Source organism: Polypterus senegalus, chromosome 15 (assembly GCF_016835505.1).
Source record: "Polypterus senegalus isolate Bchr_013 chromosome 15, ASM1683550v1, whole genome shotgun sequence".
In the NCBI taxonomy this organism is placed as follows: Eukaryota; Metazoa; Chordata; class Cladistia; order Polypteriformes; family Polypteridae; genus Polypterus; species Polypterus senegalus.
In genome coordinates, this window is record NC_053168.1 from 23,579,524 (window position 1) to 23,594,064 (window position 14,541).

The window sequence follows — 14,541 nt, forward strand, 5'->3', positions numbered from 1 at the left end:
GCCTACATGATTCTTTAATAACCTGTTCAGTTTTATTCTATTATATTATTTTGCATGGAATTACACTATATTATTAATATTATTTTTTTTTAAACTCTTCTCATACAGAAGACACCCTGGATTTGGAAGCAATGTGGACTAAAGTCGCTTCTGGGGCCTTTTATGACTACAGAGAGTCAGGACCTGATTTAAGTCTCATCTGAAGGATGGCACCATTTTTACAACACGGTAGAAACAATAGAACCATTTATTTACTGCCAAAGCAATAGGTGTTTGGGTTTAGTTAATAAATTTTGAAATAAAAAGAGTAGAAGGGACGGACCAAGAGGTACAAATCTGTTCCGGACCACAAGACATATGAATAATGTCAGAAAATGAAAAAGCACTAACAATCCATATGGGTGGCAAAGTGGCAGAGTGTAACAGTGGTAGCACTGCTGCCTTGCAGTAAGGAGACCCAGGTTCGCTTATCGGGTCCTCTCTGTGTGGAGTTCTCTCCGTGTCTGCGTGGGTTTCTTCCGGGTACTCCAGTTTCCTCCCACAGTACAAAGACATGCAGGGTAGGTGCATTGGTGATCCTAAATTGTCCCTAGTGTGTGCTTGGTGTGTGTGTGTGCACCCTGCCCGGGATTTGTTCCTGCCTTGCGCCCTGCATTGGCTGGGATTGGCTCCAGGAGACCCCCCGTGACCCTGTGTTAGGATATAGCAGGTTAGACAATGACTGACTAACAATCCATATACAGTAATTAAATACCAAATTAAATACCAAAAAATACCAAAGCCTGGATTCTAATTATGACACTGGTTGGAATGAAAACCTGCAGCCAGGGTGGACCTACAGGACCAGAGCTGAATACCCCTGACCTAGGAGATGTCCGATTTTGTTAAAATTTGTGTGCCATTGCTTCAGGTTCAGATGAAGAACTTTACTTCGAGTGCACTCACTTTTGCCAAGTAGTCCTTTGTTTATGTCTATGAGGAGGCACAATCTTTTTCAGTTGACTTTGGGTGGTAGGCTCTTTGTGGTGTCAACTACAACTTTGTAGTCACTGCCAAAGAGGCTGGTTTGCTAGAGTTGTGGTTATGTGAGGATTATGTATTTTTCAAGTGCATTCAACGCTATCCAAACCTCTATTCTTTAAGATAAACTGGAAAGGATGGGGGTGCATTCCACCTTTACCTCCTGGATTCAGAACTACCTGACATGAATGACTGTAGTTTATCAAACTGGGGAACTGTGTCCAGGACAGTAGTGAGCAATGCTGGGGTCCTGCAAAGGACTGTTCTGGCCCCATTCCTGTTGGAATTTTCTCACATTTAGAAGTACTCGGATGATATAGCTATTGTGGTATGTATAAGGAATGGACAGGAAGGGGAATAAAGGAATCTGATTGGATATTTCAATGACTGGAGCAATAAGACCTTCCTGGTTCTGCACACAATGAAGACCAAGGATATGATTGTGGATTTCTGCAGGTCTAAGCTCCCCCCTTCAGCCTGTTAATTTCAGAAGGGATCGACATTGAGGAAGTGTACACCTATAAATATCTAGGTGTTCACCTTGATGACAGACTGAACTGGTTTGTGAGCACAGATATCCGCTACAGGAAGGAGTACAGCAGGCTCTTTTTTTTTCCAGATGACTTAGATAGTTCAATAAATGTAGCGAAATGCTGTCTTTGTTCTATCAGACAGCTGTTGCCAGTGTCTTCTTTTTTTCTGCCCTTTTGTTGGGAAGGCAGTATGACAGTTAAGAACATTAAGAGGCTGGACTTGCTGGTGAAAAGGCTGGCTCGGTGATGGGCGGGACTGAGGACTCATTAGGAATTGTCGAAGAAAGGCGTAGGGGAAAGAAGGTACAGGCCATCCTTGACAATAGTAGTCACCCTGTCCACAACATTTAGATGGATCAGAGAAGTAAATGGTGAAGTTGTCTTCTCTCACTGCTCTGTAGAACAGAATGCTTTAGAAGATCATTTGTTCTTACTGGCGTGAGATTTTATAATGCTGTTGTCAATACAAGTGATTCACAACCTGGTCATCACTGTACCTTCCGACACTGTAATAACAGTGTCATTTGAACTTTTTATTATTTATTTATTTATGTTTTTCTCGTTTTGTGTCTGAGCTACTGTATCTATCTATCACTTTTCTTCCAATAAATTAACTTGCTGTCATTGCTCAAACTGTAAATTCAGACTTCAAAATAGACTGAACAATAGGTTCTCCCTCTGAGAAAATAAGTCCACCAGCAATGACAATGTTTCTAAATATTTCAGCAAATCAACAACGTTTACTAAAAAGAAGGCACTTTGTGTGTTTTTGGAAAAGTCCAGGTCTAAAACAAAACAAATACTGTCACAAGGCCTAAAGTGGGCTACTGATGGAAGACAGCCAAATGGTGTGAAGCAGTTTTTGTACTTTCATAAAAAAGAATGCAGAAAAGCTCCTAAAAGCAGATGTGGCAAATAGAGTAGTAATTACAGAAAACGTCTCCCTACTCTCACAGCTGCTGTGGCTGTGCCTCTCATACTTAATTAGAAGGTTTACTTACTTTTGCACCTGAGACTTATTTTTTCTCTTGGTGTATCAACACAATGCTTTGTGTTTTCTGTTGTATGTCAGAACTTACATTTTAACTATATTGTATATAGTCATTAATGTATAAAGAGTAGGTTTATAAGTAGACCTGTGCAGTATAAGATTTTTCTTTTCCAATGCAAGCTTCTATGTTTCAATTTAAATCTAAAATCTTTAATTCTAAAAGAAACTAAATTTATGTGCATTATCAAAGATAGTTTTAATTCAACAAGGATTTCTGGTTGAGGTTCACTTTTAAGCAGTTATATATCTACCTGACACAGTTCTGAGTACTTTGCCCATAGCATACATATCCACCAAATATAAGGTATACATTACCTTACAATGAGTGAAGACAGGAATATATTAATAAGAAAACATAAATAAATGAGATAATGGCAATCTGCATATTCTACAATTGAATGTGTCATTCAGAATAAATATATAATATTCATAAATACAACTAAAACAGACAGAGACTTACCTTCATGAGCCCATATATGTCGCTGCAGGTCTGATCCATTTCTCATGAAATAACAGTCACAGTAAGGGCATTTTGATGCTCGTTTCCCTATCAAACCTTTTAACTGCACTCGTCTTCCAAGAATTTGAGAGATGGTGTTCATTGACACCTCTGGAAAGAAATTTAATTTAAATCAATTTCTATAAGAGGGCGCAACCTCACCCAATGCTTATGAATCGATCAACAATTGCTGCTCTCTGCAGATCAATAAATATGATAAAAATCAAGTTTAATTGGAGTTCAAACAATGTTTTAGTGCAAGTGTTACAGAGGAAAGCCAGATGCTTCAAATTAAATATTTATGTGAAGCAAATAAATCAGACATTTTCAGAGTAATTGGTAATCACAAAATACAAGTACATTCTTTCACATTATTGCTCTATTTTTGAAACAAAGCAACAAAAATCAATAGCAATGTCAAATATTGCATAATGTACATTTAAAATATTAATTTAATGGTTTAAATTAAACTATTAAATTACATTTCCATTCCTTCACGTAAAGGTTTTGGAAGGTGCAGCTCTAATCATTATATTAAGGGCAATTCATTGATGGTGATATCAGTCTACTGTTGTTGTCCTTCTTTATTTTCAACTGAATTTATTTAAAATTTCATTATTTGGAAACACTTTTTTGTTTAAGTGTGCTTTATGAATTGCAATCTATTTTCATGAATGCTTACAATTTTCAGTTCACCATTATAGCCACTTCAAAAGCTTTATATCATGTCACAGAAGCAAAAATGTCACTTTAAATGTCACAAAATGAATGCTATTTCTCATGAAAAGTAACTACAGAGTGTATACAACAATAGAATGAAAACTCATCTGACTAAATCAGAGACAAAAGCAGTCAAGCACTCTAGTCCAAAAAGAAACAATACAGATTTACATTAGTTCAGATTCCAACATTTCCCTACAGCAGTTTTTAAAACATATTTTTGAAAATCAATAAAAAATGGAAAGATGCATGTCAACAGAAAAGAAAGTATTTGCAAACTGTGTAGTAGACCACTGGGGCCTTTACCAGACTGGGGTGCCTCGATAGTGGAAGGACCAGGGGGAGAAAGTTTATTCAGGACATTATCTCCCCCGGAACACTAGAAGGCAGCCCCCCTGGCTTGTAACGGGGCCACAGGTTTAGAGCAGGGAAGCTCAACCCTGCTGAGGTTCATGGCCACTGCCAGGGGGTGCCTAGACATTTCCTGAGCCCTATTTAGCAGCACTTCCGCCAACACTTGGAAGTCTTGCTGGAAGAAGCTCACTGGAGTCTTCTGGGAGTCCTATAAAAGGTTCCAACCACCACTAATCCAGGAGCCAGAGTTGGGAGGAGGTAGACAAAGCTTGCCAGGAGAGGCAGAGGAGGAAGAGGAAGAAGAAGAAGAAGAGGAAAGGGTTCTGTGTTAGACAGTGTATTTTGGTGCTGTGCTGTGTTCTGGTGAGTGAGAAAAAGTGTTTCCCAGCTCGGAATAAAGAGTGTTGTGTGTGTTACATATCTGTGTCAGGGTTGTGTGGCGCCCCTGGTTTCCACAGCTGTTAAACATGTTTATTTTTATTTAAAGTTGTTATTCAGTGTATTTATTCATTGTACTTTAACTCAATCTAAAATAAAATCATAATGTTCTTATTATAATGTGGCTTACAGAAAAACTAGAGAAAGATTTAAAGTCCACATTTAGCCACAGTGCTGTTATTCAGTATGAACTGGTTTTGAGGCTCAAAGAAAAAGAAACTCACAAATCTGCATTTTTTATCTTTTCAATCAAGCATTGAATTATACTAAACTGGCACTAAGTATTACTTTACAAGAATTCATTTGAAATTATACTATGTTTTATTGTCATACCTGGGTGGTTAGTTTTAATGTGAGATTTTATAAGCCGATCTTCTGGAAAGGACTTCATGCACACTGGGCAATTGTAATTCCTTTTGTCCTGAAAACACATTTTGAAAATACAGTTAGATTAGAAGTAAGATTAAATACCAGCAGGAAAAAAATGCAATTTGTGCTAACAAAGGTGGATGATGAATAAAAATGTAAATGCTTTTGATTGAGATACCTTATATATACAAAATACTTGATTTGCTACATAGGATTTACAAAATATTAGAATTATTTGCTTGTTATATTTATATGCTCTAAATTTTATAACTCCTCAATAACAAACTGCAACAAAAGTTGAATAGAAAAAATATATTGGCTTCAATTATAGGCAAAATAAAACCATTTTTAATTAGAAAAATGGAGATACATTAAATGGCTCTTAACATCAAATTTTCAGACTGACAACAATAACAGAGTGCATTCTGTGCCATCCCAGTTATTTATGACGACAAAATGAACTTAACCACATTTGCCCAATTTAATATATTAAAATATTCCTGAGTTAAATCCATGTAATGGAAGGTATATATTTACATATTAAAATGTACTGTATATGAAAGTGCTATTGAGCTAATGAAAGGTTAACTTAAACATTACCGTAGACACTCGCGTATAAGTCGAAAAATTATGCCTTAAAAATCATTCAAAAAAACAGGGTCGACTTATCCTCGGGGCAACACAATTTTCCATAGAATTTGGGTAATGGCACAGTGCCATTAAAACAGTCAATCAAAATCAGTGTTCAAAGTAAACAGTGCAGTAATTCAAAAGAACTCTTCATTAAGTAAATAATCCATAAAGCAAGCGTGGAGGTTTACAAATCATCCATCCATCCATCCATTTTCCAACCCGCTGAATCCAAATAGGGTCACGGGGGTCTGCTGGAGCCAATCCCAGCCAACACAGGGCACAAGGCAGGAACCAATCCTGGGCAGGGTGCCAACCCACCGCAGGACACACACAAACACACCCACACACCAATCACACACTAGGGCCAATTTAGAATCGCCAATCCACCTAACCTGCATGTCTTTGGATTGTGGGAGGAAACCGAGCGCCCGGAGGAAACCCACGCAGACACGGGGAGAACATGCAGACTCCACGCAGGGAGGACCCAGGAAGCGAACCCGGGTCCCCTAACTTCGAGGCAGCAGCGCTACCACTGCGCCACCGTGCCGCCCGTTTACAAATCAATAAAATAGAAAAACAAACCTTTAAAAACCCGGCCTAGCACCCAGGCTTCCACACAGCTGCCTGCAACTCGCACCGCCTCTCTCTCCTGCTTTCTCCAGCCCCCTCCGTCTTTCTTGGTCTTCCTTGGTTTTTTTTTTTACTCCGTTTTGGCTTCCATGCCTGGACCGCTCGTTCGCCAAAACGCACTGTCTCTCTCTCTCTCTCCAGCTTTCTCCAGCCCCACCCATCTTTCTTTCTCTTCCTTGTTTTTTTTTTTACTCCGTTTTGGCTTCCACACAGCTGCCTGCGAGCGCTCGTTCGCCCACTTGCACACCCTCTCTCTCCAGCCACCTCCGTCTTTCTCTCTTCCCTTTTTTTTTTTACTCCGTTTTTCCTTCCTCTCTGACTGACTCGCACTTCTGTTTATATGCAGAGAGGACATAGCAGCTGCAGCACATTAGTCACAGGAACAATCACGGATGTGGGCAGTCCCTCACCTGTGCACTAGGTGAGAAACGACCTCACCGCAGATCGCCCTGCGGCTCGCTAAGTCGCAAGCACGGTGATTATTTATTTAAAAACTAAAACGCCCTTTGCTAAGAGAGCTGTGGACCCATAGCACCACATAAGCCTTTGTTGGAATTTCAAGCATCGGCTGGCTGGTGTACGTGGTTTACGAACAGATATGGGCTGTGCCTTTGTCAGAGAACAAAAATCGCGCAGAAGCTGCCGAAAGATCTAGAAGAAAAGGTCAGTTCCGTTCATAAATTTACTATCAAGCAAAGACAAAGGCATGATTTTGATCTCGGTAACATTGGTAACATGGATGAAATGCCAATGTCATTTGATATGCCGGGGAATCGAACTCTAGCAGGTATTGGTGAGAAGACCGTACTTATTAAGACAATGGGCCACGAAGAAACCCAAGTTTTACCCTCAACAAACCCTCATAACAAATTTCATAATTTTCGGCTTAAAAATACATCGATTTATCTGTGATATCGACTAATACGTGAGTATCTACGGTATATTTACCCAGTTCACTTTCACCAGAAACTACAACTAAAATTATTTACTCTTTAGTTTAAAAGTACACATGTAAGGAGGAATGCAGCAGCCATCCCGCCAGCACTTCAGAACTGGCAATCCACATGAAGCTAAGCACGTTTGAGCCCAGCCAGTACTTGGAAGGAAGGCCAACTCGGAAAAGCTTGGGGTGCTGCTGGAAGAGGTGATAGCAAGGCCAGCAGGGGGGTGCCTACCCTGTGTGGACCCTAATACCCCAGTGCAGTGACTGGGCCACTGTGCTGTTAAAACTGAAAAGCTTGAGTTTCAGCAGAAAGAGGTGTTAAAGAGGCAGCAGGGGGTGCTCACCCTGTGGTCTGTGTGTGAATCTCAGTGCCCTAGTGCAGTGACTGGGCCACTGTGCTGTTAACTCAAAAAGTAAAAGTCATCGCCTATATACTAACAACCCAATTGTGCTTCACTCACTCCGAATATAGAACCAATGTAGGAAGTATTTTAAGACAGAGAGGCTTTAATCTGTGGAACCTCTGCACGAGAACCACCTTTTTCCACCCTCTCAAACGTACACATTTTTAAAATTTTTTTTTCATTTTATATTTTAATTTTTTTGATTTTATTGTAATCATTCCATACAAATAGATCTTTTTTTTTTTTTACAAAAAATAGGATTGAAAACAAACATGCACAGTTTTTAATGTCTGGAAAACATTTGGGATTAAATCACGTCTTCACATCCTACAAACAATTACACTTCAAATTTTAATTAATTTTGTTAAATAAAACCTTCCCAATTTCCCTCATCTTCCATCTATCTCTATTCTGGAAAAAAATATTGATCAGTCTTGAGGACCTTTCAAATATCCCAGAATACAGTGGGAAAAGGATCTCTCACTCAAAATCTCAGAAAAGTAGTGGAAGGTAGCAATGCACAGAATTCTCTCGAGCTCCATATGTGCAGAGCTTACAAATATTCAACTTATGATTATATATCGAGCACATCTGTCTCATTTAAAACTGTCCAAAATGTTTCCAGGGCAAGATCCAACCTGTGAACACTGCAATTGAGCTCCAGCCTCACTAGGTTACATGTTTTGGGCCTGCACCAAATTAACCTCATTTGGGACTAAAATCTTTCAATGCCTTTCAGACAGCCTTGGTGTCACAATCCCTCCTAACCTATTAACAGCCGTGCTTGTTGGACTCCCAGATGGGCTTAAAGTGGAGAAGGACAAACAAACTGCAATTGCCTTTACTTCGCTATTAGCACGTAGACTTATCTTGCTTAACTGGAAGAATCCTAACTCATCTCTTTTAAGTCAATGGGTAATCAATGTTATATATTATCTAAAATTGGAAAGAATCAAATTCTCACTTAGAGGATCTGTACAAAACTTGGCAGGATCTAATCAATAACATTTTAGAATAAGCATTTAAATTGAGGGAGCGGATTCTCTCCCCTCTTTTTTATTCTATTTATTTACATATTTTTACCATTATTAAAGTTTTACTCTGTTGGCCTTGCTGTCTTTCTCATGGGTGAGGGTTGATTTGTTTTGAACCTAGTTTTGTTAAACTTGACTTGCTTGTAGTGAATGTTATTTAATTTTAATAAAATTAATAATAAATAAAAAATTAGACCCATCCTGTAGGTCTTGGCTCTCTGTGGTCATAAAAGATCCCTGGGCACGTTTTGATAAGAGTAGGTTATTTCCTGACGTCCTGACTAAATTTGTCCACCATGGCCTGGTCATTCTGACCACCTAATCATCCCCTGTCCCTTAAGCGTACTGGCACAAGAATGGCAGCCGTCACACCATCTATGTGGATTAAGTGGTGGCTGACATGGCTCCCCACTGTCTATGTAAACCACTTTCAGTAGGTTAGAAAAGTATTTTATAAAAAATGTAGTTACACAAAAAAATGTTAAAAATTCAATATTCAGCATGTTAAAAGTTTACTAAAACAAATAAAGATGTCAGCAATGCCTTCAGAAAACAACACATGAATTACAATAGTAAATACAAGTCTTTTTGGTTCTACATGTGACAAAACACATAAGTCTACCTTCTATTATTTTCTTAATATTTTCAGTTTTAAATAAGGATGTGCTGAGGAAACATGAAAAGTCAAGGATATGTTGAACTCAAGAATTACTTTACACTTGCACTCAAGGACAGTAACCAACAAACAGGCACGGGTGGGATGAGGACGAGAAAAGGGTGCTAAGACAGGATTTCGTCTGAAATGCATTTCTTAGAAAATTGCATACAGACTGTTTTGTAAAATGGCCCCAATTCACAAATAAACATACGTTGTTAATGCAGGCAAGCATTGTGCTCTATACAAATATAACTCATCACTGACAGCATGTGATGTGTTCACTTTTGGCCTCTGGCAGGGTGCTGCATTTCCAGTACACTACGAGAAAAAATTAGTGTTTAAAATTATACATGTACCGCTTGTAATAGACATAATTATATTCAAGCAGCTTTGAAGACAATAAAACGTAAAAGGCAGCAAAAAGATACTAAAGTAGCACCATTGCACTTAACCGCACTTCCCAGGGTGACAAATCATCATACTCTATGAGGAATTGCTACACTGAGCTGTGTTTTCCAAAATCCTCAATAGATGAAAAAGCTGCGTTTCAAAGCCACAGTCAGGAATATTTTGCAGGCAGCTGTTTGAATTGTACCTAGAGTTAACTAAATACTGCGGCAATAAATATTCTCTAGTTTGGTCATGATGCAATGTTAAAACAAGAGCAAGAAGCATTTTGTTTATCACCCACAAATTAAACAGAAACACTCCAGCATTTATATTTTAAGCTTGGAGTTTAACACTAGTAATTAATTAATATAATAAACCTTTAAAGGTCTTCATAGCAAATATATCAAAAAAGCATAAACACTACTGTTTAACTATCCATCCATTCATCCATTATCCAACCCGCTATATTCTAACTACAGGGTCACGGGGGTCTGCTGGAGCCAATCCCAGGCAACACAGGACACAAGGCAGGAAACAAACCCCGGGCAGGGCGCCATCCCACCACAGGGCACCCACACACACATCAGGCACACACTAGGGACAATTTAGGAATGGCAACGCACCTAACCTGCATGTCTTTGGACTGTGGGAGGAACCGGAGCACCCGGAAGAAACCCACGCAGACACAGGGAGAACATGCAAACTCCATGCAGGGAGGACCCGGGAAGCGAACCTGGGTCTCCTAACTGCGAGGCAGCAGCACTACCCACTGTGCCTCTGCGCTGCCCACTTTTTAACTATTAAAACATAATGTCAAAAACAAATTATCACCTGTTGAAAATACACTGACCTGCACTATTGTCTAATTCATTTAAGATGTTGTATTTTCATTACTGATTTCTTCAGTATCTCAGATGTTATAATAAAGGCACAATTCAGTGTTTCATAAAAATCAAAATCCATTCATTCTTTTTCCTGGGCATTGCTATTCCACTTATGTGCATGATACAATAGGAATCTAATAAGGGTGGGCTGCAGAGTATACTTATACAGTACCATCAAACACACACACTTACACCAAGCCCATCTAGGCTACGTCCACACTATGTTTTTATTTATAAACACAACGTGTAAAACAAAATGATCTCCAATTATACTGGTTTCTTCACATTATTTACAAAAGCATCTCCGTCCAAACTAAAATGACCGAAAACACAAGTAGACATGGGGCAAAAAAAAATCCTTGAAGGGGTGGTAATGCCTCACTGGATTTAACACAAAACTGAAGCGGCTGGCAAATTTTTTGGTTTTTCCACATGTAGGCAGCATTCAAATTTACTGTAGATGCATTCAGGTAAGCAACAAAACAAGCACCATGGGAAGTGACTCTTCTGAATCAGCTATGTTGGAATACAGCTTTTGTCTGTAAAAAGTGACCAGTCAGGGAATGAGGAATTGTAATGAACACGATCCAACTAGAGAAGGGCCACGTAATAAGCACAAACAAATCAGAGTGTGAATAGAGTCTGTGTTTTTGCCTATGTGCATTGAGGCTATGCTTTCAAAATTATACAGCTCTGGACAGTGTCTTCAAAAGTCTTTGTTTTCAGGGGTTGAAAACATTGAGGTAGCGTGGACAAAAGGTGAAAATGGAGAGTTATGTCTACATTTTAAAAACAAAAAGTAATCTTGCGGATGGAGCCTTAGTCAACAGTTGAGAGAACAAGCATAACTTTTGGAGGCATATTGAAACTGGAATAAGCAGGGAAAACAAAATGACTTGGAAAGAGTGCAGACTTCACACAGACAAAGACCTGTCTGGGAATCAAACCCAAGCCTGTAGAGCCATGAGGAAGGAGCAATTGCTCTTACTCCACCATGACAATGAGAAACTGAAGTATTGTGACAGAAAAATAAGACAACACAGCAAGAGACAGTAGACATTTATCATCATGTGAATTTCCCCTTGGGATTAATAAAGTATCTATCTATCACCATCACATTATACAGAAGTTTTTTTTGTTTGATATCATGGGCCCATCATAATAAAAATGATGAGAAAATAATAAGTGAGAGTTATTTTTACAATTAAAAAGAAAACAAACATATATAGACTCTTATGAACAACCAGTTAATTACTTTGATGCTGGTCTTTTGAACTTGAAATTAACTTTGACACATAACCCCTCATTTCCTATTATGTCTTTCCTGAAGGAAGTGTAGACACTTGAAATATATTCCTCTTATTAGCCATGATTTGGTAATTCATGTAATATTATTGTCCCAAGTCCATGAATTTTCCACTAAGTGTTGTATTTTGTTTCTGGTTTGCATTTTCTCCCACTGTTTGTGTGGGATTTCTCCGGGTACTCCAGATTAATTCCACTGTCTGAAGATAGGCAGGTTAGATGAATTGGCCCTAGAGTGTGTCTGGTGTGTGTGTGTGTGTGTGTGTGTGTTCTCATCCTGTGATGCTATGGCGCCCTGTCCAAGATTTGCTCCTCCCTTGTGCCCTATGCCAGCTGGGATAGGCTCCAGCAACCCTCATGATCCTGGTATGGATTAAGGAGGTGGGAAAATGACATGGCACACTTGTATAAATTTTCAGACAGCTGGTTTATGCTCCCCTTGAAATCTACAAATTGTTTCATTATTTGCACACTTCTCTAGAGATTATTACTCCTTGAATATCTGTCCTGTTTGTAGATGTAATCCATTTTGTCTGACAAGGATGTGTTTTTGATGAAAGACTTCCCAGTGACTGAGAAAACTAAACCTTCCTTCTCACATCATGCCTTCTGCTACACTTAATGATTGAGTATTATTTTCTGATGGTGTAGCATTTTCCTTAGGACTTGATGAAAGTCTGAAAAAGTAAGTAATTCATTTAGTCTTTAGCTTGTTTCAGAAGCCCTTGGAATTTCTTCTGCAAGGCACATATAGTTGTATTCCCATTGTCATTTGCCCAAAATTAACTAAAACATTTAGTTTCTTCACCTGCCTTTGCCAGCAGCTGGCCTGTGCTTTGAGTGATGTGAGACTCTCACCTCTGGTAGGCAGCACACTGTTGTTGTTTGCAAAATAAATGTGTTATTTTGCAAAGAAATTACCCACTGTGTCTAGAAATAATGCTGTGCATATGCATGCTTCAGACATCTAGTGACAGCTGTTGAGAAAAAAGTTAAGCACATGTGTTGCTGCAATCAAGTAAAAAAACTGAACAAAAGTTATAGCAGTGTGTACCATGCATTTAATTTTGCATGGGTTGAGAGGTAAATTTGATCCAGCCAGTTTAGAGTCACAGGGAGCCACAGATCACAGCAGCAGCAGGGCTTTGCAGGGCATAATCACATAGCCAATCAGAAAAGAGTATTTTGTGTGCAATCTAGTAAAAGAAACATAAAAAAAATATTTAGATTTAAATAAGTTGTTTGCAAATAGATTTTTTAAAACAATGTGGTATGGTGACTCAGTGGCTAGTATTCATACATCAAAACTTCAGGGCCTCAGGCTGGAAATGGGAAAAGGATATAGACGTTATTTACTTCATGCACAACTAATTGATATCAATCAATCCATAAATACACAGAGAGAACATTCAAACCCTCGAGGACTCTGGTGCTGTGAGCCAGGAATGACAACTACGTGCTACCACTGTGTCTATGCCGAAACATCTGTGCTGAACTTACTAAACTTCAACCTAAGTAAAACTAACTGTATTCATAAAACCGATTTTCAGTTCTTATCATGACTCAAAGCTATGTGTATGCTTAGTCTCTCCATCAACAGCTGTCATTAGACAAGATACAGACTTGTATGTACAGTGGTAATGGCGGCAGCAGGCAATATTTATGCAAAATAATGTTTTTGTGGAATTATGTAAAAATTACTGCAAAATACTGCAAAGCTTTTGTAATATAATGCAATAATAATTGTAAAAATAATGTAATGCGTTTGCAAAATAACACAATATAGTATTTTTTTTTGTGGCAGGAATAAAATTCTATAGTTAAATGTACAAACTGAGCAAACATATCTTACAATGCTTATCAACAAAGATGTGCAATTCTGCAGAAGAACCAGGAAAATGTAACTCTGTAACCTCTTCCAAAAAATAATTATATGCACTAAACATTTTAACTTATTTTATATTTTGCAGTAAGAAATTTTTCAATCAAGAGTTTTGAAGTCTGCGGAATTAAAAACATTACATTGAATGGGACATAAAAGTTAACAGGTACACATACCCTGCATAACAGCGTGAAACCATTTACCATCTCCACTCAAGGCACACATTCTTTAGAGCTACTCAAACTGTGTAGAGTTCCCTTTTAAATGAATAACATCTATTTAAATTGGTTATACTGGAGCTTTTAAATGCTTTTACTCTCTGTCCCTTTTTAACTTCTATGTCCTTATGTTTCCTTTTCCAAGTCAGTGGTAGCAAGTAGTATTGATTTTACTAAATCTCATATAACAAGTAAAAGCACCTTTTTGATCCATTTAAATTTTCCTTTAACAACAATTGTCACTGCATTTCCCACACACTGAGTTTAATTTTCTTTCCTTTACCAGATAATCAGAGGCCTATGGCTCAATACAAAATGACTTCTGTCTAAATTATCTGCTATACCCAAGCTACAGAAACATGCTGGGTTTTGTATAGGATTTTCTCACAGGAGCAGATTGAATAGATTCAATAGTGGCTGCTATAACTTTTGACCTGACAAGAAAAATAGATTAATTTTGTAATGGATCCAGCTGTTAGAAAAGTGTTGACCTGCATTTGTTACTTTACAAGTCACACTGGATACTGATTCAACAGAGGAAAAGGTATTCATTCTCTCAAGGTCAACCATCTCAAC

At 38.4% G+C, this 14,541-nt stretch overlaps 1 protein-coding gene across 2 annotated transcripts in view; it reads right to left on the bottom strand.

Annotated features, from left to right (window-relative positions):
* LOC120515570 (zinc finger protein ZFAT-like) overlaps nucleotides 1–14,541 on the bottom strand; it is a 188,792-nt gene that overhangs the window by 69,863 nt on the left and 104,388 nt on the right. For both annotated transcript variants that reach the window (XM_039736664.1, XM_039736663.1), the window contains exons 8-9: nucleotides 4,949–5,036; nucleotides 3,065–3,214 (exon numbers count right to left, since the gene is read on the bottom strand). In XM_039736664.1, the coding sequence (XP_039592598.1) occupies nucleotides 3,065–3,214; nucleotides 4,949–5,036 (238 nt within the window). The remainder of the gene's footprint in view (nucleotides 1–3,064; nucleotides 3,215–4,948; nucleotides 5,037–14,541) is intronic.